Source organism: Festucalex cinctus, chromosome 1 (assembly GCF_051991245.1).
Source record: "Festucalex cinctus isolate MCC-2025b chromosome 1, RoL_Fcin_1.0, whole genome shotgun sequence".
In the NCBI taxonomy this organism is placed as follows: domain Eukaryota; kingdom Metazoa; phylum Chordata; class Actinopteri; order Syngnathiformes; family Syngnathidae; genus Festucalex; species Festucalex cinctus.
The window spans coordinates 22960570-22988056 of NC_135411.1; the positions used below are offsets into that span (position 1 = coordinate 22960570).

At 40.5% G+C, this 27487-nt stretch overlaps 1 protein-coding gene and 1 long non-coding RNA gene across 5 annotated transcripts in view; one reads left to right on the forward strand and one right to left on the reverse strand.

Annotated features, from left to right (window-relative positions):
- The first annotated feature begins 8831 nt into the window (after positions 1-8831).
- LOC144020457 (uncharacterized) lies at positions 8832-26710 on the forward strand. Its single transcript, XR_013283888.1, has 3 exons — positions 8832-9125; positions 26291-26388; positions 26474-26710. It is a non-coding gene; the product is annotated as an uncharacterized LOC144020457 (long non-coding RNA).
- The window catches only part of LOC144020390 (netrin-G1-like), an 89022-nt gene continuing 70889 nt past the window's right edge, over positions 9355-27487 (reverse strand). For 3 of the 4 annotated variants that reach the window (XM_077523813.1, XM_077523820.1, XM_077523839.1), the window contains 3 exons: positions 24607-24633; positions 23368-23412; positions 9355-14121 (listed from right to left, as the gene is read on the reverse strand). In XM_077523813.1, the coding sequence (XP_077379939.1) occupies positions 13895-14121; positions 23368-23412; positions 24607-24633 (299 nt within the window). In that variant the 3' untranslated portion in view covers positions 9355-13894. The remainder of the gene's footprint in view (positions 14122-23367; positions 23413-24606; positions 24634-27487) is intronic. The other variant, XM_077523829.1, reaches the window with a different exon arrangement.

A 27487-nucleotide genomic window follows, 5' to 3' on the forward strand; every position in this document is an offset into this window, starting at 1 on the left:
GTGCCAGATTGGGAAAAAAAAAAAAACATAACGGCAAACAGTGTGATGGGTTCACACGTCGAGAAAGGAGGGACACGTCCGCCGTTACTACACGCCCGCTGCATCTCTATCGCGCCGAATGAAGATCTCTCTGATCAAAAGAGTCCAAATGAGCCGATCTTCAGAAAAACGTTTCTTCGCTCTCTCTCTCTCTCTATCGCCTCGTCACCCTCGTTACTCCCTCTTGAAGTCGTTCGCGCTTGTGCGCTTTGATGCTTGACAGAGGCCGCGCTCCTTAAATGCAAGCCGACGAAGGGATTTGCATTAATGGCCGACATTTTGATGTACTTAACACCAGCTTTGTATTTGGGGGCATTTTTCAAGACATGATTGAGATTATCATCTGGTACAGACAAGAAAAATTAAGATGGACGCCAACATTTACAGGCCCACGGTGGTTTCGTGGTTTACGTGTCTCAGAGTCAGGAGATCTCTATTCGAAGGGTGCAAGCCGCCTCTTGCTCAGCATCATCTGGCATCCTGCTCCGGCCCATTATAAACAGTCGGACCGTTTGACTCCGTTTTTATCCTCGTTGCGGAGGCTGGGGGTTTAAGGGGGGAGGCTAATCGTCAAAAAGTGACGGTGCCCTGCCGAGCGTGGCGAACCGGCGCCGGCGTGAACACGAGTGACAGCTCCGAGGTCAAGAGTCGCTTCTCGCCGCCAGCTGATTAGCATCATCCTTACAGGGAGAGGCCAAGCAGCTGCCCGTGACTCGCGGGGACACGTTTAACAAGGTGGCACTGCTCTTCACGGGTGATGGTTTGGCGTTGGCGACCGATCACCTTTCCAGCCTGCGCCGCCCACCTCACGATCACAACACTGGCTTTTTGCGTCACGAAGACATTATTTCATGGTGAGTTAGCTTGAAGAGCCCACTTGAAGTGTTTATTTATGACGTTGCTGATGCATGCAACCTGTTGAGTAGCCTCCAAGAGTATTGGAATGGCAAGGTCAATTGTTTTTGTTGTATACTGAAGACATTTGGGTTTTAGATCAAAACTCAACCCAACTTTATTTATAAAGTGCTTTAAAAACAGGCATTGCTGTATACAAAGTGCTGTACGGGCAAGATTAGCGAAACAACATGAGCTCTATGGGGCAAAGTTGTCAGATCTTCCTTGTGATTTCTCGGTCAGGTATTTTCAGGATGTCGATATTTCTCATCGAAGCAAGCAAAGGGGGCTTTCAATTTTTTATTGAAGGTTATCTTAACTCCCTCACCATGCAATTTTGCCCCAAAACAAAAGGAAATACGCATCGCTGTCTGCTGCTGCAGATGTAAGCAAAAGACCAAATCGCCTCACTCACTTCGACCGATTTGTCTGCAAAACCGAAGTTTTATTCCTGTAAGTGCTGTAAGTGCATTTTGGTTTTTTTCATCATTTTCGATAGGATATCTTCTATTAAAATAAAACAGTGTCTATTTCTACCCTTTTCTATTTATGGTAAACAGTATACAGTGCCGTTTATGGTGTAAAATAATAATAACAAAAAAAAACTTGGGAAAAGTTTTTTTTAGATTTGGAACGGATTAAAATTATTGACATTAATTATAATGGGAAAAATTGCTTCGAATTTCGAACAATTCGCTTTTGGAACAGCCTTCTGGAACGGATTATGTTCAAAAACCGAGGTTTGAGTGTACCACCAAAATTTATGTGCACATCTATGCTTACGCCCACTTCTACTCTGAAAATATTTGGATGATCACGCCAATATTTTGGATTTTATGGACTTTGTTACGCCATTACCTCTGAGAGAGAGGGAAAAAAATCACTTAACATTCATAAAATTACAAACTCCTTCTTTTAATACTAGTAAGGCAGTGTCAATTAAAAAATCATTTACAGTTATTTACAGGTGTGTTCTATAAAATCTGCTCATTATTCAGGCTGTACATAAAAAACACTGTGTGCAAAGTGCTTGGAACAATCTTTTGGTACATTTTACAGGTAGAGATGTGTTATTTTAGTTCCAGCCCCCATTGCTTCCTCTTCCCAGTTCAACTTGTTAAGGCAGAGGCAAAGAGACCATTAAAGCGCACCACCGCCGCCACATGAAATAAATGAGGACAAACGGATTTCTTTGCGAGCTGTGGGAGGCGAGCAGACAGACTTGCTCTTTTATTTATGAACGCCGTCAGGAGCAGATACACATATGATTCCTATAACGGGGCAGGGTGTCGGCAATCCCGACCGAGGCTGATTTGCAACCGAGGTGGAAAGATTTGATGGCATTGAGGGATAGCGGGCAAGAGCTGCGATGGTGACGCTGAGCAGAATTACCATCTGTAGCTGGGGAACTGATTGTATTAAAATGAGGAGACATGCGATTGGGTTGCGGTCGTGACGAGAAAGCCGATTTTTTTTCTGGAGGGGGGTCAACTTTCTTGCCTGAAGTTAAATTGAAAATACGCATCAGGCCTTATTTCCTGTAGCTGTTGTGTAACACGTATTACAACTCAAGAGGTTATGAACGTGCACGTCGAATTTCTTCGCATCGCATTGCAATGCATCATATTGCATCTCGTCGCATTGAAATGCATTGCACCCCTTCTGCTCAGTGATAAAAAAAAAAAATATATCATCCCATTGTCTTACTGTATGTCTTCAGCATGCTAAGATAAAGATGGAGAAACAAAACACAAATTGCTTTAACGTACCCCATCGTATTTTGTCGTACTGCAGCTTGCGACATTACATCATGTCACATTGTGCCATCGTCGTATCATATTATGTTATGCATTGCAATACTTCCAATCTGCTATTGTCCTATGTATACAACATGCTAATATACAGATGGAGAAAAGAACACAAACCGCTATATATTGTGTGACATATTCTATTTTGTCTTCCTATCTATCACATACAGTATTATCACATCGCATTGTTTTGGGTCATATCTTAAAGGTGCAAGATTAGACTCAAATTTGAGTGTTAAAATAACCATATTTTTCACCCGCACATGTTTTGAGAATTGTATTATGGACAGGAGGCATGACTGTGGCACAATGACTGTTGCCCCTATTTTTCTGCAAAAGAAAAAAATGTTGGAACGTTCGGGCCGGAAACTTCACGGTGTTCACTTAAAGTTCAGTTCAAATCATTTCCTGTAATTGCTGACATATTGACATAAGGTTGAGCAAAGCAGAGATATGTATGATGGTCCACAGTATTCTGGCAGCAGGACATTTGTGTTAGCTTTGTTTGCTCTGAGTCTCACTCTGCCCAATTGTTGTAGGGTGTTCCACAGGGTTCAATTTTGGAGCCCCTGCTGTTTTCATTGTATTTGCTGCACCTGGGTTGTATTAAAAAAAACAAAAAAACAAAAAAAACATGGTACTTCCTTTCACTGCTATGCTGATGACAGTCAGATTTATGTTCTGCTAAGTAAATAAGACACTTTTGTCCTGTCTGCTCGGAGCTGTTGACCACAGTAAGAAATGGTAAAGATCGTGACGCAACCCCTGCTACAACATCTTTCTCAGTACTTTTGTCCATATATTATACTTGGGATTCCTCATCTTCAGCATACTATTTATAAATGTTCTCTCGCAAAGACATAGACACACAATGACAATCTGAACTTGTGCCCTGAGAAGCAAATAAATAAGCTGAGCATCTTTTGTCAGGCATCAGGTAGCTTCTGAGCATTGTTCTCAAAGTCTCGTTATGCTAGCTGCCACTCTACCGTAAAGTCACACTTTTGTTCCTTTGTTTCCGTCACAATGGTGCAGCAACGGTGACGGGTCAAGGATGAGTTATTCTTCGAAACCGCACATCACGCTTGCTTGAGCTCGGCACCCGCTGCTTTGATTCCCCAGCTTCTCTTAGCTGCACTGTAAACATCCCTGAGAGTCGGGAACACCACCGATGTTTGGGGGCTTTTAATTTCAAGTTGAAAAAGCCGGGAAAGAAGCCGGGGCTGTATGTTGCCGTTTTTAGCCTGAGCGCCATTAATATTCAAAGAGTTGTGGGATAAAATGCGGAGCTGGGGATAGGGTGAGGCTCATCATATATGCATGCTGATCGTATTATTATTTACATTGTTGACTGACAGAAAAGTTTGCTCACTCCCAGTGCGACACAGCGTTTGCGTTTTGGGATCTTTGAGAAAAAGTACGAATATGTGGTCACGCGGCACAATAACGTTAGCAGCCCACCTATTGTTTTTTTTTTTTATTTGATTGTTTTATATGTCTGATCTAGAAGTGCTCTTCATACATTATAATTATGACTTACGTACACTGATGGGGAAATCAAGTGATAGACAATGGCAAGTTCTGACGTGTGAACAAATTCAGGTTTTGTTCCCTTGTTGTCAACAAAAGGAAATAACTTCACGGGACTTTTGGTTTATGACAGAGTTCTGTTCGAAAGGTGGCAATTTAACCCAGATTTGTAAGCAAGTCACAATGTGCGACATCATTTTAAGATTTAATTATCCTAAATATTTGTATGACAAACACTCCAAGGTCATAAATCCACCCATTTTTTTTATTTTTTTATTTTTTATAATATTGATGTTATTAGCACAGAATATTCACAGTATTAGGTATTTATAGTTGGTTTAAGTATGGGTATCTGGTCTAACACACAGAGGGATGATGGCTCAAATTAAGTAAAGTGAAGCAAAAGAAAGGAAGGAATTGGTTAGAAGATGTGAACTTTCTGCTTGTGTATTACTCGTCAAAGGACAAACTAATACTTAGAAAAGTGCAGTTGTTGCTGTACATTCAAAATGGAGCCTTTCGCAAATGAAATAGAAATCTGACTTTTGTTTTGCCACAGTTTTGTACACACAGTGGGTGTTATTTGAGCAGACCTTTGTTTATAAATACTCTCTATACAGCTTTTCTGATGATGTCACGCTCGTGCTGACGTAAATACTGTATTCAATTTTTAGCCACAAAGAGCCCTCATTCTTATCTATGTATTTATTTATCTCTTTATTCACTACTTCTTATTTATTCACTGATGTAAAATGTATTTACTTGTAAAAAAAACAAAAAACAAAAAAAAAAAACCCTGTATTCGCACTTCAAAATGTTTGCTTTGTTCTTGTTTACTGCAAAACTGATGTTTATGTACAGCACTTTGTATACAGCAACGCCTGTTCTTAAAGCGCTTTATAAATAAAGTTGAGTTGAGTTGAGTTATCAGAGCATATCTGATCCCATGTGTTTTTTTCTCTTTCACACTGCCCAGTGACTCGTATCGGAATTGAGCTGTATGGTGGCATAAAATCAGAACTGTGTCACTTTTGTACTATCCCAATGTTTTAACAACCATAACATTAACATCATAAAATAATCAACATAGTCATGAAAAACACATCTACGTAACTTATGAAGTAATACAACCTATTTAAAGAAAAGCTTCTCTCTTCATTTTACTTAAAATGGTCATACTCAGAAAGTTGTGTGTGTGCGTGTGTCGATATATTTGTGTCCAACTGGATAAGCCAATTAATTTTGAGGCAGTTTTTTTTAGCTGCAAATTCAGATGTTTTTGTGTGGATACGCAGTGTTGACAGTACATCGCGCCTGCTTTGGAGGTGGACTTGCACAAGGCTCACATTTAATATCACATTAGCAGTGATTCATCCCAAAAAGCCTGTAGTATCAAGTATCATAAAAGGCTGATTTCATTGCACTAACATGTCATAAATGTAATTGTCGGCCCTTAAACACCGCCGCAGTCGCTAATGTGTCACTTCACGTTCCGCGGGGGCCACTTCAAGCGGCGAGGCCTCGAGCTAAACTGTTAAATCGCACAAGTGTTTACAATCATGTCGGATAGATGAAGTTTTATTGCCTGCACTTGACCACTAGCAAGTTTGCTTATTTAATTTGTTCTATATTCAGAACCACGTCAACAAAGTAACAATTTTTAAGATTATCTTTGCAAGTGTTGTGTTAAAAACTTTGTTTGGTAGAGTGGAAATTAAACGATCAGTCTCTTTCTGAGGATAATTCAAGGCCATCTTCAGTAACCATGTTGCTAGGCTAGAAAGAAGAGCTACAGTATGTGAAATAATTTGCTACAGAATACAATCTGTGAACATCACCTTTGCGTTTTGATGCTATGTGGCTAAGTGCTAGCATTACTAGGTAATGATCTCTGCCAATGTCAGACAAGATTTGCAGTTGACTGGGACTTATTCGTAAAAGTTGTGTCTCACCTTCGGGAGATTTCTTAGATAGGCCTACATTCCCAAACTTAAGATTAAAGTTGGGATGCTAGTTGGCTACAAATTCGTTATTTCACAAATGAGGAACAAACTGGTGACCCTTCATCTCGGGTATATGCCATGGAAGAGGCGGGACGTGATTTTGCACATCAGTTTGTTTCCGGTCCGGGTTGCGAACACGTAACCGAGGGGCACAAAGTCGGAAGCACAAGTATTTTTGACGCAGCCCACACGTCGCAAACCGAACCAGAAACAAAATGATGTGCAAAAACAGTCCCGCCTCTTCCGTGGCATATACCCCATTAATGGGTACCCAAGAAGTGCCCTCACTTTCAAAATGGTTGGTGACCCCTGCTTTAGAATATTGTCAGTGTTCGATACAATACAATGAGATTTTGAGAATTTTGGTTAGACCAAAAATGAAAGTGTTTCAGATTACGATTGAGTTTTTTCATCATTTTGTCTAAAGATGAGCTCACAAAATTTAAAAGCACAAGCTCCAAAATCTGTCAAAGTCTGAGCCATTATTATTATTATTATTTTTAATGCAGAAGTGCAAAGAGTTTGTATGTCTGTACTCTGTCTGTATTCAACTTTTCAAGGACTTACACCAAGATGCAGGTATACTTCTTTTTTTTTTTTTTTTTTTTGCCGGCTCAAATTAACACAATGCTAATGGCGCGCCTGTCTCAAGAAACATTAAACGCTCCACTGAATTAATATCCGATCCTGCTCGGCTTTAAATGCATTTTTCCTTCCCCCTCTAAATTGGCTCCTCACAATTATCATTTTACAATTCCAAAAACAGCCCTTTTATTATTATTTTTTCAGACGGTATGACTTAATGAGAGGCACTTACAGTAGACTCAAACACAGTAAGGTATTTCACGACAACCCTCGGGAGCGGAATTAATCTCTCAAATAAAATTGGTCTCAGCACTCAATATGCCACCCAGTGGGATGCGACTTCATTTTTATTCATTGACCCTCCTTGAATTAAAGCTAATTTTCCCTCACCGCGTCGCTGTCTTGAAGGCTCGCGCAGCAGGATGCCGACTTTCCAGCAGATTCACTTCTCCCATTTTGATTCAAGGATTAGTCGTCATCCCAGATGGAAGCTTGCCACTGACCAATCGTCTTTTGCGTTGGGGGCCTTTCTTCAGTTACATAAAGCTGATGGGATTTTTAGGCCTGCAGCTGGGCTGGTGGATGACTGGTTAGCTCCGGTTCGAGTCCAGGCTCCGGCCTTCCTGGTTGGAGTTTGCATGTTCTCCCCGTGCCTGCGTGGGCCTCCTCCCACATTCCAAAGACATGCATGGCAGGTTAATTGGGCGCTCCGAATTGTCCCTAGGTGTGCTTGTGAGTGTGGATGGTTGTTCATCTCTGTGTGCCCTGCAATTGGCTGGCTCAGGGTGTAACCCACCTACTGCCCAAAGCCAGCTGAGATAGGCTCCAGCACCCCCCGCAACCCTTGTGAGGAACAAGCGGTTCAGAAAATGGATGGACGGATGGTTCTGCAGCTTCCTGTCGGATGAAGTGCATCACACAGCAAAAAAAGAAAGGAACCGAGAAAGACGTTTGTCATCCATATCGGAAGCTTGTGTACAGTGAAACCTACAAAATCGAATGGTTTTCTCAAAATTTGAAGCTCATACTACATTTTTGAGATATTTGGCACAATTTAGGCATCACATTGAACCACTCCAGAAGTCATTCTAACTAGTTTCATCATGAAGCTGAAAGTGGTAGAAATAGGGTTTGGGCCCTACCAGATTTTCCAAATTCAAAACCAGGATACTATAATTTTGCTGAAAATCAAATACAGTATAGTACTATAAATCTAATCTCGCAGTATTTTTGAGTTCACAAACTCTGGAGAATACATTGTGTACCGCACCCGCTGATACGTTTGCAGCCGACCTTTTTTAGGTAGGACCAATCAGGCGTTGTTTAGGGCGGGGCAAAACCAAGTAGCGCGATTGGGAGGGGAACAAACAAACCTAACAGAAACCTAACAGATGAACGGACGCTGCAATTGATTCTGTTCTCGCAGAATTTCTCACTAATTCCTTGTTGAATTTGAACAGCGAGAGGCGCTTTGTGCGTTTTTATCTGGTAAAGATGAGACAGAAGATGATTGCCTTGATTGGTAAAAACAAACGTGCAAAGATGCCGCATCGTCCAATCAGCTCAAAGTATCGTACAGCAAGTCCCTCCTTTCCCGAATTGATCTGCCGAGTGAAGTCCCAGATTGATAATGTGAAGAACTCCCTTGAGTGAATAACAATTATCAATCTGGCTTGTGAGATTACAATAAATCCTCATCAATAACATACAGAGGCGGGCAGAGTAACCAAAAATTGTACTCAAGTAAGAGTAGCGTTACTTCAAAATAATATTACTCAAGTAAAAGTAAAAAGTAGTCAAAAGCTCAGCTTGCGTTGGATCTACCAACTACTTTTCCTTTCTTTACATGCCTGCTAGCGATTAGATGCAGTTAAGAATGAAAGCAAATGTTAACTTCTTTTTTTAATTGGTTCATCATAGGAATCGCTATGACAACTGTGTGACTGGCATACACATGGCCCAAACAATACAGATATGGATGAGGTCACACATCCCAAAATGGCCGTTAGCCACCCACTTTGGCAATATAGAAAACATGTCCGCCACATTGAGTAAACGGCAAACGCCACACTTAAACACTGATAGCTGTTGTGGACCAACTACCACAACGAGAAGAGGCAAAAAAAAGGGCTTGAGCATTCTCCAGGCTACCAAAAGAAGAACCAATGCGTAGCCAATGGATCACAGCGGCCATAAAGAGGGTGAACAACAAGATGGATGATTGGGGAACCTCTTCATTACTTGTGGAGCGATCACTTCATATCAGGTGAGTCAATTACTGAATCAGTTAGTCATGTCGATGTAGCTCGATTGTAGAGTTATTAAATGAAGGTGAAAGATGCGATCGGGCACTTTGTAAATGGTGACTGAATCAGCAGATGCGAACTTGCCTGAAGCAGGCTAACGTCAGGCAAGTTACTGGATGCAAAATGTATGTTTCGTTCGTTTGTGCTGCTACAGTTGAATAGATATTAAATAGTTGAATTTAATAACTGACCAACACCATAAAGACTTTTTACGGCATAAATGACGGTGATGTCATCCAAATTAGCAGATGCTAAGTTGCTAACGTACCTAAATAACACTGCCAAGACTTGTGTCAAACTGCTAACTTCGATGGCATTTTGACAACACATAAAGGGGAAATGAATCCGTATTGTACAAACTTATAAATGCTTTGCATGATCAGATTTGAAAGCACTCATGGGTGTAAGAGAGTGGGTAACTCAACATAGCAGTGTTGCCGAGTAGAGAAAAAAAACAAAAAAAAACAACACTCCAGACACTTCGTCGACAATGGTAATATCATCCAACCTGTCCACCTCACGCATGTCCTTTTCATCAAAGTGAGTGTCAATGCTCTGGGGCGGAAAGTTGATGGACAAACCCTATTTTTTTTTTTATCCCCCCTAGGACCTGCGTAAAAGTGAGCCAAAACAATGGTTTGATAGGACCTCCAGTAGGTGCCAATATTGACCAGTTTGTGTACAAAGGATTTTATTTTGGCTCTTGTGGCTCAGGTTTTGTGCATTAACTTCCATCTGTTTGTGTTGTTTTGGTAGGTTTCCATTTCCTTCTTTTGCTGTGATTCCCGTTGGCTTGAAAGGACTTTCTGTCATAGCTGGTATTGAACAGCGTTTTGTGAACAGAGGACTTTATCTGGCTCTTCTGTGGCTGTTGTCTGCTTTTAGTCCATCTGTTGGTGCTGTTTGGCAAAATGGAGCACTGAGTAAAGATGTAGACTGCTACCTTAGCTTTGCTAGCAAGCCACAGACTAAAGCTAGCCACAGACAAAGTGCTGCCTTGTGTGTGTTTGAGTGTTGTGAGGCACCATTGTAGCTATAGGAAATAAAGCACTCACACACACGTGACTATACACTCTCAATTTTCAACAACAACAAGACAAGACATAATTTTTCCTTTTTCCCCTTTGGTGGAAGTGTATTCTGTGAGTGTGTAAACATTTTTTAAGAGAACTGTGTGCGCACATAAGCAAACAAACGATACAACCAAACCCGTTACGTAGTCCACGTCTGCCTGCTGAAAATAGAAAACAAGCAACACATCTTGGCTAATTCATGAAAATATCTTGTTTTTGTACAAAAATTAAATACACTTACTTTGATACTTCTTTACCCAGCCCCGCACTCCAACATGAATACGAAGCAAAATTAAGCACTTTATAAATTTTGTCGATGGCCTCCAAAGTAGCACATGTGCAGCATTTGGCAAAACAAGGCGGGTGGGGGGTGTGGTAGAATCACAAATCACCAGAAGCACAGGAAGTAAAATAGGGAAGGCAAAGGAGGGAAGAGACAAGAAAGGTGAGGAAGCAAGTGAGGCAATATGTTTGAAGATGTTCCCCGTACACATATGTACTTTTCATATATTACTCTCAACCAGCAGCATTTTCCTGGAAGGTGTAAATCACAACTCTTGACATTATGGACATCTAATAGCTTCTTCTGATTTACACGCATTATATAATTAATGCCCAGTGCGAGTGCACCAATTATCCAAAACATATGCTGGCATGATCTTGTCTTGCCAGAGAACACATGGAGATGCAAGCAGATAATGCAAAATACATTCTGGAATTAGAGGATCTAGTACCCTTTTCATGCCAAGCTGATGCCAGTGCTGGTTTTACTACCTGTGATAAAACAGTGCCTTTGGCTTCACACTGGCAGAGAACCAACCCAGATCAACGTTGTTTTTGCACAAGAGTTTGTTTCCGGTTCCTGTTGTGACGTAATTGGCCGCGTCCCAACACTCAAATTTTACCTTCACCACTTCCGGCAAAAGTGTGACGTGTACACTGCAGTTTCTGGTTGCCAAGCAAAATTATCTTTCACTCGTTCTCTGTTCGATTTACCTCACCTTGCTTTGTCGGACGTAAGTCGTATAATAAAAGCACATTCATCCACGTCAGCTTAAAAAAAAGACAAAGGATATAAGCTATATGTGTGTTCCATTCAAACAACACAGGGATGGCTCCTCTTGTCAACGAACGCCGTCCTTTCTCTGACGTGGCCTCCAGACTACACACGCAAGTGTGGCATGTAATAGCAAACTGCTCCCGGCGGATGGCGACAAGCCACCGACGTTGTGTCTCCGCGTCGGAGGGAAATCCCAAAAAAACTAAGTATGCCATTATATCTAGCGGTAGCGTCACACAACGGGACACCGCAACACAGTATAAGTGGTATCAGTGGCATATGCTTATATTTATTCACTTTTTTCATTTTTACCTTTTTTTTTCTGATTGACTTTCTCCACAGGAAGTCCATTGGCATATACCGCATTGCACGTTCAGGTTTCTAAGGTCGTGTCGTTAGTTTTGGGACGCGGCCAATTACGTCACAACAGGAACTGGAAATTTTGTGCAAAAACAGTCCCGCCTCTTCCATGGCATATACCCCATTCACCGCAAAGGCAGTGTGAAAGTGGCGAGGAGGCAGAAAGCAAAACCAGAGGGAGATCATTACATCACCAATATGTCACCCTATATGTCTAATCGAAGCTGTGACTTTATTCCATCTCTCTGTCCAGTGTTCGGAAAGTACCAATGTCGGAAGGGCTGATTGACCAGCAAACTTGCCGGCTTCTGATGACGTATCAAAAGCTAGGGTCTAGTAGCCCCTTCTACACTTTCCATCTACACAGGCTTTTTCGTGGCTCACAACCCCGTACGTATAACGTGCCGATTGAGGACGGCGGGTTGAAGTCGACCTGTAAATTTATCATCTTACGACATATTATCAAAGGCCTGACAGAGGCGGCACGCCACCAGTGTGTAAAGCGATAGCAGGAAATCACTACCAGGGTGTTAAGTTTAACACATGACTGCCTACGGCACCTTTAAGTCGAAAGCAATTATGGCCGTCCCAGACACTGGTGCTGACATTGAATTATCGTATGCGTAGCGTATCAACGTCTATATGAACGTGCACTACAGACAGGTCTCACTTCGGCGAGCTCTGTCTGGATCTATTGTTATGCCAATTTGCTGAGAAAACAGCGTAAAGGGGGTTCTGTTTACCAAATGAGTTTGCTGGCGTCTTGCTGTATTGGCCTTTGAAAGTTTGAGCTAAGGAACTGTGTTTTTAAACTCATCAGTGCTTATTGTGGTGGTGTCTTATGGCTCTTACTGTGTCTCTTTTTCGACTTAATCCATCGTATGTCCAAAGTCTTAAAATCTTAATATATCTGCTCTGTACTCTTGAAATTGTGTTGCATTATGTCATGGTTGCTTACGATGTACTGTGGATGGATGGGCTTTGGGGTTTAGTCGGGCAGGCATTCGAGAACTTTTGTGTATGTCTACTGTCATGACAGACATAGATTTAGATTCAGATAGACAAAGTTCCAGGACTGGCGACACCGCCTGGAGTCAAATGCACTTTCCCAGCATTCTCTGCCATGCCTTCATGCACCCCTGGAAGGACCCATCCGCTATCTTCCACAGCACCATTGTCATGAGAATTTTGATGTTATCCACGCCTTCAAAACGTGTCCCTTTGAGGACAGTGATAGATTTCAGCACATTTTTAGGTATGTATCAGACTTTCTGACTTGCTTAAAACTGACTGAGTATGTCTGCGATTGTGGCATAGTTGCTGTTTGATATTTAACAAGAGGACCTGGCATGTGAGAACGAAGACACTAGTAGTCAGAGCATAGTCCATGTCTAGTGAAGGTAATAGTGACTTACAAATGTGCTAAATAGAAGGACGATCAACCAGCAAATCAATAGAGATCCTGCTTTGTCATGGCTAGTTCACCATGACAACACACCTGCTCACAAAGCCCAGAGCATACAACAGTTCCTGTCCGAGAAGAATATCACCGTACTGGAGTATCCTCGCTACTCACCAGTTATGACAACAAGATGGTGACGGTGACGGACCTGTGGAGGATGCCGGAAGGATCCTTCCAAGAGTGCAGGAAGGCGTGTCAGAAAAGGCTGGGAAAGGGCATGAGATTCCAGGAGGATTAATTAAATTCGGATTTGAAATACCGGTATATATTTTGCAACGCCGGTTTTGGATCCTTTCTGACACACCGCCTGATAGCATCCGCTTATTATAAAGTTGTTTTAACTCTTAACACCATACACCTGAAGGGGCTATTCATAAATGAAGTCCATGTTTTGGCTGAGGCACTGACACCAGCTGGTGAAAGGGATATTAAACCTCCGTAACGTCAAGATTTGCACATTTTCGTTAAACTGTGACTCAGGGAAAATATCGAGGGTTGGCACCTCTGAATTCTTTATGATAATTCTAAGAAAATGTGTAGCTTTATACAGTTTTCAGGTAGTTCAGACTGCTCAAAGTATCCGCCAATCACGTCATATAACAGTTGTTTCCTGTGTGAGATTACAAGACAGCAGTGCCGTTTCATCAGTCCATCTAGCATACTATTGGGCGACGCCGTCCTGAGACGTACAAAAGAGTCGCTAGGTTGCTGAGGTCCACACTGTCCAGAGGTCCGCCTCGTTCCATGTATGTCCTTTTTAGGGGGTTTGGTTACTCAGCAAAGAGAAACAATCAGTAACAGAGACGTGAGAACGAGACGATAAGTGATGAGATGGCGACGGGGGGCCTGTCCCAACAGTTGGTCGTCACACTCGCCAGGGCCCTGGCAACGGGCCCTCTCGCACAGGACACCGGTGAAGCCCGGGGAGCAGTGGCAGCGCTGGTGGTGGTGGCATGTGCCACCGTTCTGGCAGCGTAGCATAGCGTTGTCACACACCCGGGCTGCGGACACACACACAAAAAATAGGGCGCGTCAGTCGGGAGCGTGTCGACAGGAGGGTCCGCAGGGGCACGAGCTGCCTCTTCTCGTCTTGTCTTGTGCCATCCGCACTCTTGAGGGAGGTCGGGACAAGGACTTTCACGAGACATTTTTAGCGTGGCAAAGCGGGAACAAATAAACCCAGCAACACAAAAGAGCAGGAAAGCACAACAGCCATGAGGTGAAATTAATGAATTGAATAGTGCGTGTATTGTGAGGCAGCCCACTGTGTTCATTTTCAGCGCTGGGAGGTGGAGAAGACATGGATACTCATCCCAAACCACCAAGACGGGTAGTTGTCATTCATATACTGTATAATTACCATTTTTGAAAACTTGGCACAACAACAACAAAAAGCTGATACACACTGGGAATAAGAGGGGTTGGGGGGGTTGGGGGGTTCATGTTACATTTAAGTGTTACCGAGCTAGCATTAGCACGGTCAAACTTGTTCCCAATACATCTGCGAATGTAGTGAACTGATAAACAGAAAAAACAAAATTAGCTTTTAACCACTAGAACAAATGCATCCCATTGGATGTTTTTTTTGTTTTTGTTTTTTAGATTAGATTGGGAATTGTTCAACACCAGAAGTCGTTGTTTTTAGGCTGGCAAAAGACAACACGTTCACCACCAATCATTCTCGAAATTGACACCACATCAAATAATTCTCTTTAATAAGGATGGGGAATGCCAGCTCTGATTTTTTTTCTGTTGTGGCTAATCCTCCCTGATTCATCTTCCTTCATGTCACCGCTGTCCCTCCTTTCTCTGCCGTCTTCTTCTCATACTGAGAAAGGAAAATATATTACATCTTGCATGTCGTTCTTTAAGCACTACTTAGCTAGCATTAGTTCGACGTTTATGCTATCAAACGGCTTTTTCCCCTAATTTGACTAACTTTTAGTGAACTAAGTAACAAAAAATACAAACTTAGCTGATGATAACCACTGAAAAAAATACATTGTGATTTTTTTTTTTTCCAGAAAAGAGAGAATTTTGATAGTTTTTATTTATTTATTTATTTATTTTTTTAAGGCTGGCAAAAGACACCACTAATTATTCTCAAAGCCTCTGCTGCTTTGGTGTCTGCCGCTATATGACTGGCGATGTGACTGGGATCGAATGAAGCAAGTTTCCAGAGGAATGTCTATGCTGGGTTCAAGCATGTACAATTTAACGGCAGTGTTTTACATGAAAAATGTCACCCAAATCACCTATATGTGCTCTCGACATTTTGTCGTTGGAAATGGGCCAGTAGCTGATAATCCAGACAAATATTAGCGACTGCAGGTATGTTTATCGTCTGCTTTCTCAGTGTTAGCCTTGCTAGCTGCCTGCTACAACTTGCTTGCTATTATACATCATGGTGTAAATGAAACTAAAATACATTGAATTTACCTATGGCAGCAAGTGCTGCTTATATGTGAAAATTAATATAAAGTATCAGCGCTATAGAACCCTCTGCCTACAACAACATGCTAGTTGATCAGTGTCACTATGATGAGAGCGGTCACTGTGTTACCACGCCAATTTAACAAAAGTAACTAGACAAAAGTAACAGCCCAAAGGTAGGCCGAAAATCTTCATGTGAAAATTGTTACTTCAATGTGTTTAATTTTTGTGAAAATTAGCGACCACCACGATATTAGCAGTCATCTAGACCGCAACGGAGGGGTGGCAATGATCATACAATAAAGCTTACCTTTCTACGAAAACTGCTTTTGTTCCGTCCACTTTGAGGTCACCGCATGTCAACCAACCATTTAAGCTGTTCCAAAGTGTGTTTGTCGATTGAACCATGTTGAAATTTCACGCCTGGGACGTCGTTCCCTTCCAAAATGATGTGTACGGATGTGTTCTACTCTGTTATTTTGTCTGACTCATGCATTATAAAGAGGAAAACATGACGTCATTTGAAATCAACCCTATTGATTTTACCACTTTCTAATTTAGTCTTTTTTTCACGATGTCTTAATCTGAAAAGGTTGCTAAAAGTAAACAAACCTATTTTAACAAAGAAGTAGAAAGTTCAGATTTGTTTTCAAATGTAGTTTTCCTATACCTGAAAAAAAAATCTACTCGAGTGCAGTAACAACATAATTGGCCTGAATCCAAACCTTTTTGATATACTAATAAAATTTCCTCGCATTGAATGTTTGTGTTTCCCCACTGACTGATGAGGAGTACCGTACATAAACTAAGATTCACCATTCTGCACCACAACAACTCGCAAGTCAATTATCCTCGAGCAGCCTCACTGTTGGCAGAAGCACAAATCCTGGAAGAGGTAATATTTACCCAGATATTTCCAAGTAATTGGATAGCACCTGCAGCATACCAGTACTCACTTTTTTTTATTTATTTTTATTTATTTATTTATTTATTTTTTGGTTCATGCTGACGTGGCCCATGCCGCAGCTTTTTGTAAACAAGTAAGGCAGAGCTCCTGTCAAAAGCAATTTAATAAGGAGGTTAATATGAGCATTTCTAATTAATCATTTGTAAGATTTTTTTTTTGTCAAGGAGGGATTAGCAATGGATTGTTAAGATAAAACTTGAAGCTATCCTTACAAGTTGGATTGGAATGGAAAATTGCAAAAAAGCTGCTTTAAAAAAAAAAAAAAAATAAAATAAAATATATATATATATATATATATATATATATATATATATATATATATATATATATATATATATATATATATATATATATATATATATTGCTGCCCAATATCATGGTAGTAGTCATATATTGAGACACTACAAAGGAATCACTGAAAATTTTTTTAAAAATTTGATGTGAACCAAATCATACAACTTGGCAACAGTGGTTTGGTTGTGCTAGACACGCTGCAGTACCTTGATTGGTCGACAGACAACTTTAATGGGATACAAAGAAGACAAAATGGTAGAAAGGGGATTTGAAGGCATTTGTGCTTCTCCTTTTTAATGTCAGTGGACCGCGTCAAGTTCCTCTTTGTTAAAATTTTGGCATAATGCTCTTTCTGTAGCACCTTCAAGGATTTAGCTTTCCGAACCCTTCCGTGGCTAACTGAAGCTAAATATGCCTTGATAGCTAAAGTCGAAGAAAGACACAGGATCTTTAAATCTTCTATTTACGTTTTTTTTTTTTTTTTTCCTTCTATGAAAATCCAACAAATTCAAATTTAGGGCGTACTATATTACCAGGCACATCTTAATGCTTCTGTAATTCCTCTTAAAGGCATATCAATGCTAACATGATCACTTTCACTCTGATTCCCATCACGTTGCCCTTGGAGATACTTTAGATGAGGCAGACTATATATAAACCGCTTGGTGTATTTGCAGGGTGGAAGCAGAATGCTCCCTACAGATTCTCTTATATCAACATTTTCTGCTCATGCTTTGCTAAATTCAAATGTTCAAAGTCATGAAAAAAATCAACTTATAACCTGTCACAACAGTGTCAGGAGTCCTACAATTACCCAATCTCATAGTTTTCCTCCTCCCATTTTATTTGTCATGCTCTGGCCTTGACAGTTACAACACTTACTGTTGAGTTAATGAACGCCTGTCATTTTCCCCAACATCCTTTGGATCTTGGTTTTCGCAGCCAGGAATAACACAGGAGTTCGACACGTATTATTGCAATTGTTGGCAGAAAGTGAGAACACGTCCTTCCTTAATTGTGTTGCCATGCATATGGTCCCATTGTTTGATAGTGTCAGCTACAAGAATAATTTGTCCTCTCTGGGCGACATATGTCCACCTCGCACGGCGAGATAAGTGACAGTATAGCTTTAAAACTGTTTAGACAGATCTGTCCTTCAGGCTATGTGGAGCAAAGTCGTCACAGTAACACAACAATGATAGAAAGGACAACAAGCAAGTTTTGGCACAGTAAAGAGATACTTTTGAAAGTGTAAATACAGAAGTGTTTCATTGCGCTAACAGCTTTACATCAGAAAATATTTTAGTTCAACATTTTAGGTCAACTGTTGGTAAACCTCTGCTTACTTCGGAAGGCCATTCCTAACCTAGTAGAGTCTAGAGCAGGCGTGTCAAAACTACGGCCCAGGGGCCATTTGCGGCCTTCCGTCCATTTTTCAGTGGCCCGCGACATATGCTAAAAATGGCATTTGACTCACTTCAAATAAAGTAAAAACACAAATGTTTGGAGATGGTCAAAGTAAGAAGGGAGGGTGTCGAACAACACAGGTGCTATAAAAGGTTATTTTAGTTAACTAAAACTAACGAAAAGAATTAAAATTCAAAAAACAATTTCGTTAACTAAATAAAATAAAAACGAAGATGCTTTTTAGAAAAAGAAAACTAACTGAAACTACATTTTATGTTTACAAAACTAACTCAAATAAAACTACCAGTAAATATAATTATAGAAAAAATGTCCTTTGTTTTAGTTTTTGGTAATTAATTTCATGCATGAGCCTTTGGGGATGATTTTAAATGTGATTTTTTTTTTTTTTAGTAGATTTATTTTGATATAAACCAGAATAATGACGCCACGCCCATGGTGTTTTTTAAATATTGCGCACAAGTAATACTCATTAAAATTTTTAAAAAAAAAAAACAACTTACACTGAAACTAACTAACCAACCTAAAACTAAGCATTTATTAAAGAACTAAAACAAATAATAAACTAACAGACCCACCCTGAAAACTAATTAAAACTAAATACATTTAAAAAAAACAAAACTAAGCACAAATAAATTATTTGTACAATTTTTAGGACTAAACAATTTCTCCAACATTATGTAGCCCTTGCGTCCTCCTGATTTTCTGTATGTGGCCCTAAAATGAATAAGTTTGGACACCCCTGATCTAGAGTCTGGACTCATACCCCAAATCCGTGATCGGTGTTTGTTTACTGATTAACCATCAGATCCAGAATCAATTTGAATGGGTTACTAATTGTAGTTTTTGCGGAGAAGTGCACTTACAGCACTTTAGCCAACCTCATATTCACTTTTTTAAAAACATATCGGAGTGTACCAACTATGCGACTGACAACCTACAGAAAGGTTTTCTTTTTTTTTAACTTTAAAATACATCTAGGATCCCTTGCCGTACACTGGTAGAACGCAGCTTGGCCTGATTTTGCTTTATGTGGCCGTCATATGAACGGAATTCCATCGTAAAAATTGATGTCCACCATCCAGTTAACTCCAGTTTGCCTCATTTCAAGATGTGACTATTAACAGAATTCCTTATAACAAATGCCTGATTATGCCCATCTCTAGTGATAATACATTTACCTAAAAAGAATACGAGCAACACATCAATATTTCCAAATGCCCCCCGTCGGTATACTTTAGATATCCACTGCACAAGTAAATAATGGGAGACAGTTTTCAGATACAAGATCTTCTAATTGTATGCCGTTTGCCTCAATTACGTTGGGTCGATAACTTTGGCCATGATGTCAGGGTAAGCCGAAACCCTGCGCTCTCGGCCGAGCTTCTCCTGTTATCATATTAACATGAAAGCTTTGCCATTAATCACGACTGCCGGGACCGACGTTGATTATTAATCGCAGTGAGACCTGACATATGCTGTTCAACAACAGTCAAAGACAAACAATGGTGTTAACTTGTTGGTTAAAACCATTTTTTATGGTCAATGGAACTACAGTTATATATGGGAGAAGTTCTCTAAAAGTTCTAAAAACACAGCAATCTCTTTTGTCATCCAGTATGTATATAACAGTATGTATTCTTCCTAATCCACGAATTGGTGTGCGTGGCGTCACATTTGCTAGCTTGTCAAGGTTTGCTTTACATCAAGCTCATGTGGAGCAGATATGACTTGGCACACAATGCACAGGATATGCGAACCTGAGGATTAAGACTAGATCTATCCAGACCTTCTACATAATAACCTCACATCTAGGGGGTCTCGGCTCTCCTTTGGTCACCTTCCCCCTCTTGTACGCGGCTGCCCCGTCGAGAGAATTGTGGGTAATTAAATGGAGAGCGAGAGGACTTGTTGGAGGCTGTGGACGAATGTGATCGTGTGGCATGCATCCATGTTATGTGAGCGTAACAAAAGGCCACCAGCCTTGTTGGGAGCGGCGGGAATTGCACGCGTGATGAAAGCAGCCAGGCAACAAAGCTTCTTTCACACAGGGATCGCGCACTATTGTCAGAATGTCAGGCATCGATATAACCACCATGGTTTGAAACCCTAACTCTGTCTTGGAATTCCAATTAGAAACCATAACGCTGGCCTGAAACCATATTTTGAAACCCTAATTCTGGCCTGAAACCCTAACCGTGCTTTAAAACCCTCACCTATAGTTAAAACTTTAACAAAGTCTTGAAACATTACTTGAAAACACCAATTGTGGCTTGAAATGCACAACCAATGTGTAAAACCTTAAACCTGGTTCAAAGCCCCATTTTGAAACCCAAACACTGGCTTGACACCCGAATATCAAACCCTAACCATGGCTGGAAACTATTTTGAATCCCTAACCCTGAATTAAAACTTTAACCCAGTCTTAAAACCCAATTTGAAGCCCAAATCCATGTTTAAAACCTTATTCCTGGTTTGAAACCCCAGGACTTGAAAACCTATTTTGAATCCCTAACCCTGATTTGAAACATTAAACCAGTCTTAAAACTAGGGACGTAACGATAACGGCAAAATCGTGATATCGCCACAATATCGTCAGGTTGATTTCCATGTGTGCAGTTCTAGCACCCTCTGGTGGGTAGTTTTTTTTTTTTTTATTGCAGTTTAATTTTCACAAGGCATGTTTTGGCCCTTCTATGTTTAAAATCTACGCTAATGGTCAGATGAAGGGGAATGTAATATGCTTGAACCGAGTCAATATGTGGAGGAACTCAATGTGCTTGCATTAGCAAGTAAGTGCCTCAATATTAAGTGTTATTAGAGATTGTCGGTTGTATGCATTTCTGTTATGTACAAAAGCACAATATTATTATTATTATTTTTTTTGTCTGAGCTTAGTTTTTTTTTACAATATTGTGACCTTTTCTTATATCGCCAACCTCATCACAATATCATGATTATCATCGTACCGTGACAATCGTATCATGATGTTTGGATATCATTACATACTTAAAACCCTACTTTGAAACCCAAACTCATTTAATTTAATTTAATTACCACTGAATGTCACATCCACCGAAGTGGGGTGAAATTTGTTCCCCGCATTTGACACAATTCCAACCCTTAATGCTGAGTGTCAAGCAGGGAGGCAATTGGGTCCCATTTTTGTAGGCTTTGGTATGACCAGCCGGGGGATTGAACCCATGACCTCCCAGTCTCAAGGTGGACACTCTACCACTAGACCACTGAGCTGGTGATGTTTAAAACCTTAACGCTGGTTTGAAATAGCCCAGTCTTAAGACTTTGAAACACTCAAGGGTTTTTCCTATGTACAAAATCTCGAAGCGGCCACCTCCACCTAATTTGCTCGCTACCTCCAGCCTGAGAGACTGATATCGCTCAACACAGCGCTCCAGCTGTGTTGATTCAGCTCGGCATCTATGCACTTTAACTGCAGTTGCAGCGTTGAGCCATTATGGAGTCGCTATATCAACAGCAGTGCACCGAAAAGACCTATTTATTTATTTTTTAACTTTATTGTACCGAAAAAGAACCAGATCACGAAGCAACCATTGCACACGCCCATTTCCCGTTTGTGAGGCAGAGATGGCGCACTCCAGCCATCGCCAAAGTCATAAAAACACAGTATACAATAAACATAATAGTGTTTTACAACAATGCTGAACTATATTTATTTACAATTTAATATGTACTAGTGGATGAATTTTTAATGACTGTTGTAAAATAAAATAAAAAATGTAAAAAAAATCGCGGGTTGAGGCCGGACCAACCACTGATAAGTAGCCGCCGCACGGAGCCTTTGCTCATTGTTCCATTTGAGCACTTGCGGTGCATTTCACGAGTCTGTAGTGAAATCATGACGGCAATATTTCATCTACGGTGGAAATGCAAAATGTTTGTAGTCTGTATATATATTGTTGCTCTTTTTGACAATGACGCTGGCTAGCTGTCAGGTGCCTGGTTGTCCTGTAAATAGAATTTTCAAGCTTCTGTGCATTTGATGGGCTGTACTTTAAGACGTCGCCACATCATGCAACGGAAATTTATATTTTGAATCCTAGGGAACAAAAACAAAGCAGTGGCCGATGCTTCCCACTAAAAAGATATAGCAGAACCGTTTTAATGAATGAATGCTTTAAAATGATAATAGTCATATTCTTATTGGAACTATTATTATTATTATTATTATTATTATTATTGGAACATGGGAGTATTACCAGTATATGTTGCTTGTCAGAAATGAAAGCGAAACAATTGATTTACAGAATACATGCACGTCATGGCGCAAGCATGGTCAGGATTAGGGGTGTTTGATACCACTTTTTTCAGACCAACACTCAACTCTTGAGTAATCACCGATACTAATACCAAATCCCGATACCACTAGTAAATACAATTCTCCACCCAAAAAACAGATTACAGATTATTTTAAAGAAAGACCTTTATTCCCCATTATGTTATTTTCCCTTAACATTGCATGAAATGAATGGCAACTTAGTATTCACATAAATTCTAATTTGTAATTCCTGATTGTAAAACGGCTGCAGAAGGGCGACCGATAATGGTATCGTCACTGCCGCGAGTACCGATACCTTAAATTTTGCAAACTCCACTTGACCAAACCTAGAAAACAGGTGATCCGTTTTTGGTCGTTACCTGAGCCTTAAGCAACTAACTGTGATGTCATTTTCAGTCAACAGCAAGTGGCAAAATGTCCTTCTCCCTGAGATGGATAAAAACGGGTGGAGTTTCCCACTTAATTTTCCACAAACATAATTATTAATCAGATTGCCATGTTTGGACTTAGTGGGGCCACATAGAAAACATTGTAAATGACTTTCCCTTTAACACCATTACCCATGTTTGATGAAACATTAAACTAGCTTTGAAATACGGGGTGAAGTCGACTGTCCTGGTCCGACAGTACCTTTGAAAGCAGAAAATTGCCAAGTTGGTACCACTGACATTAAACCGGTAATTTTCCACCCTCAGATCCAGACAACGGTGTGAAATCTGAAACGGCGGCATTACAGGCAAAGGGGCGTTGCTTTTTTGTTGTTGTTTTTTTGTCATCGGCATGCTGAAGTCACAAAGCCTCTAAGCCTACCTTGGTTACGATTTGCGACGCCAAGAGATGACGCGTTTGCTCGATCTGCGTAAAGACGGGGAAATGTTACACATCACTCTGGGTTGTCACAATCATCATGCCAGTTGAAGCACAGGCTCAGCATGCGTGTTCCCATGGACGTGAATCAAGAACATTTGCGCAGCGCATTTGCAGTACAATGATGTGATTTAGTGACGTCCGTAGACTGATGACAACGTTGGAGACATTTACATGTGGCGGCTGCTCTGTCGCTGGCTACAAAAGAGTCACCTTCAGGCATCAGCATGCAGGGTGGGGAATGCATGGCAGGAGCCACAACCTTAAAAAAAAAAAAAAAAAAAGGGACTTTTCTTCACTGGCTGCGGGAAAATATTAGTCTGTGCTCTAGTGTGGGAGGCAGTAATGATTCTTTGCACGACCTGCTGATAGACCAACCCCAACATGTGGCATGATAGAATAGTATTTTTTAAACTCACCCTGTAGACTTTACTAAAGACTAACATGATTTCGATGTAGTTTTTTTATTTTATTTTATTTTATTATTATTTTTTTTTATTAATACATACACAGGTGGGATCCTACGTTACTCGGGACTTTGATTCCTATGGTGGCAATGTAACCCGAATTTGTCCGAAATCACGTTGTCAATCGACAACCTTTGCTAACGTAACAGTAAAGTCAACAATTGTAGCCAATAAATACAAACAATCAAATATCCATCATACGGTACGTACGGTTATAACTACCATTAAGTGTGCCTTCCTGTATTATGTAATAATGTATTCCATAATCTGTAAACCGAGGACTCCCCTGTCCAGTAGAACCTCAAAATTCAAACACTACTAATATTGTAGTATGTATTTGGAAACTGAACCTAAAAGTCTAAGACTGGAAGAATTGTAGTTCGACAAGCTTCCTGAATTTGGGGTGTGAACTAAGATTCCACTGGTAAAACAAAATACTAATTAAGAAATCAGCTTGCCGATGGTTGTGCATTGCACTGCGGCAACGTGATGCTAAGCTCGCTAACTGTCCTCTTGTAATCCTCTCATCAAGCAGAACATTAAAATGTAATTCCAACTAAGTGGCTTGACAGGATGAACTTTTACACTATGGCAAAATTAACAAGCAGATGACAGGAAGGAAGCGCATCTTGCATGCCGACGTTAGGGCATCACAAATGATGTTAGGGGGGGGGAGTCCTAATCATGCGGATTGAAAAAGAAATGGACAACTTACGCGCAGGTCCGTGACTGCTGGGAATACCTGAGGAAGAATGCAAGGGCAAGGTTTCAGTATGAAACATGCACAATCAATTTACTGAAAAGTGGTTTAACTAAGTTCAAGAGGGCATCTAATCAGGTACCTTTGGTTCGTCAGCGCCTAACCTCAAACCAAACAAGCAGGTATGGTTTATGTTTACAACCGTGCACTTTTTCTAGGGCTGAACTGATCACTATTTTCTGGCCGAATCCCGAGCTTTAAACATCTGACCTTGCCAATCCGATTTTTTCATAACTGGCAGCATACACCTTCGATGTTCCAGTTTTATTGTAAAACACTGAACAATACCTTTGAAACAATACAAACGGATTGTTTGTTTTCAGTGCACATGAAGTAGTACTCCCAAATAAAAATGAAAAGCCTATTAGTCATCTCAGCAGATGAGGAGAGTGTCTGACGTTTTCAGACCTCTGAGGAGGGATGTGATATTGGTGGACAAGATCAGTTTTGTTTTAAGGGATCAACTGACCACTATCCTCCAAAATTAAGGAAATTGAGACTGATCTCAATCCTGGCCAATCCACCAGTGCACTACTACTTTTTTCAGTGTTTCGAAATTGCCAATCCTTAAGACGCTGTGTTTCAATTCTGTTTTGTTCAGGCACCAGTCGCTTTAGTCTGGTACAGTTCAAATCCAGCTACTGTACTTTGATTGGTCAATTATGTAGCCACTTTTCAACAGTTTTTCCGGTGCCAGAACAGCAACACGGAATGGGAGCCGGGCGACAAAGTCAACTGACAATTTTCTGTCTTTGGCGTTGGAACCATAGTAAACAATGCAAAACAAAGTATTGATACTAAGTGAAAGTATTCTGCAATGGAGGGAAACAAGTGTGACACCTATCATGTGAAACTTGCTTCTCCAGTCTTGCTGTGGTGAAAGCGTTTGTCTGAAAATTGTTCATCATCCTACCTTTTGCTACTAACCTATGGCATCATATTTTTGTTTACATAGACTGATCGAGAGTTACTAAGACCTAAAGCAAACCTCTTGGTGGCATTACATGCCATTCTGTAAGTCAAATAACACAACAAAAAAACATAAGCCTCTTTAGTTTTTCAAACTGTGACCTTTACCACTTACTTTTTCTTTTATTATGAAAAGTAGCCCATATGAAAACAGAAGTTTCCAGCTGTCTCATTTTTTTTCAAAACTGCTACCTTAGTTTTTTTATTTTTTATTTTTATTATGAACAGTGTAAGCATGACATCGGTTGAGACTAGACATTGCATTTTCCACAGCGCACATGGGAAAAGTGTCCTGTGCAGTGCTTACATCTTTGTCGCTTTTCCCAGGTTGGGAAGTGGTCAACCTTATCTCGTCTCACATCTGGAGGCACAGTGGTTGATCGCCACCTCTTCTTTGGTGGTGATGGTGGTGATTGTGATGGTGTGGAGTGTGGTGGCGAGGATATTGTTGGAGGAGAGAGTGGTCTGCCAACCCTGACTATTGCCTTTCCTGCACTTGCCAGTTAAAAGCCAACTGAGACCTGAAACCTTCGGAGGAGCTGTTTTTCACTCGATTCAGTGACATTAGGTCTCTTTGGTACAGGGACCAAGAATTGATGAGTGCCACTGTGATACTATGCCACCAAATATACAAGTACCATTTTCTCATTTTGAAGCTGTATTTGCACAGGGCAGATAACATATCCAGAAGATCCACACCACCCATGACATAGGATCCCAGCCTCTCACTTGGTCTTGCGGAGTGATGCCAACGAACGAGGACACCAGGTTGTTGTCACACCACCTTACAACTATCACATTGTTTTGGTTGACTCTGTAATCGATGACCATAATCTCTTCCACTTTTCTTCAGGTCTTTTTCATCCATCATGCTTCTGCCATGCCTTTTTAATAACTATGATGTTGTTGGGCCCTCTTCTTCCTCTTCAAGCACCTGGTCAGACATTTTGTCTTCATCATTGCTACGACTGGAGCTATCCTTATCGTTGGGAGTCCAATCCTTATCGAACACTTCATCATCTGCAGACATCAGCTCCTCAATATCACTAGAACCGCCATTGAGGAAGCAGAGGAGAACTGTTAGCGCCGTTTAGCCATCTAATGTACAGAAATATAGGTTTATCATGTTTTGAGTACAGTTACTTGGTATAAACATCAAATTTCAACCTATAAATTGTGTAATTCATTAATTAAAACATTTTTAATATAAAGCATACTGTACAAGAAAAATGTTCTGCTTTTTAACTGGAGTATCAAATTTGAAAACCAATTTTCTGCAAAATTTTAATGTATAATAAAATGCAAAAAAAATGAAGTACTTGTAACTTGGTTCAATAGTTTAAGTTCGTAGGTTGAAGTTTTAGCAAAAATTTCAAAGAAAATCTGACTGAAAAATCTTGAAAATCACCATTTTCTTTACCTTGATTCAGCAAGTTGGGAACTACTTGAAGGAGGCCATCTTGGATTTAGAGTCCTACTTGTAGTGAAAAAGGTATCCACCAGGGGGTAGAAGACAAGTATCATATTGTACACAAAAGGGTTTTGAATTTTATTTTATTTTTTACCATAGGTTGATGCAATAACGCTCAGAAATGCCTGTATCAAATTTGATGCATTTGGCAATATCAAGGTTGCCCTTTAACAACCATTTGTTCTGGTTACATAGAGTATGATATTAATGTTTGGCTGCTGATTATGTTAATGCCATCATGAGGGAAAGCTCAAAATACCTTGTCCGTCTGTGATTATTTTTCTATGGGATATTGTTTACACACCACTGGCTCCGCCGCAAGTCTAGCAAGCAAAATGGAAGGCAAACAATATTGCCGTGAAGCCCAAATGCATTCTGCGGCGTCGATCAACACTC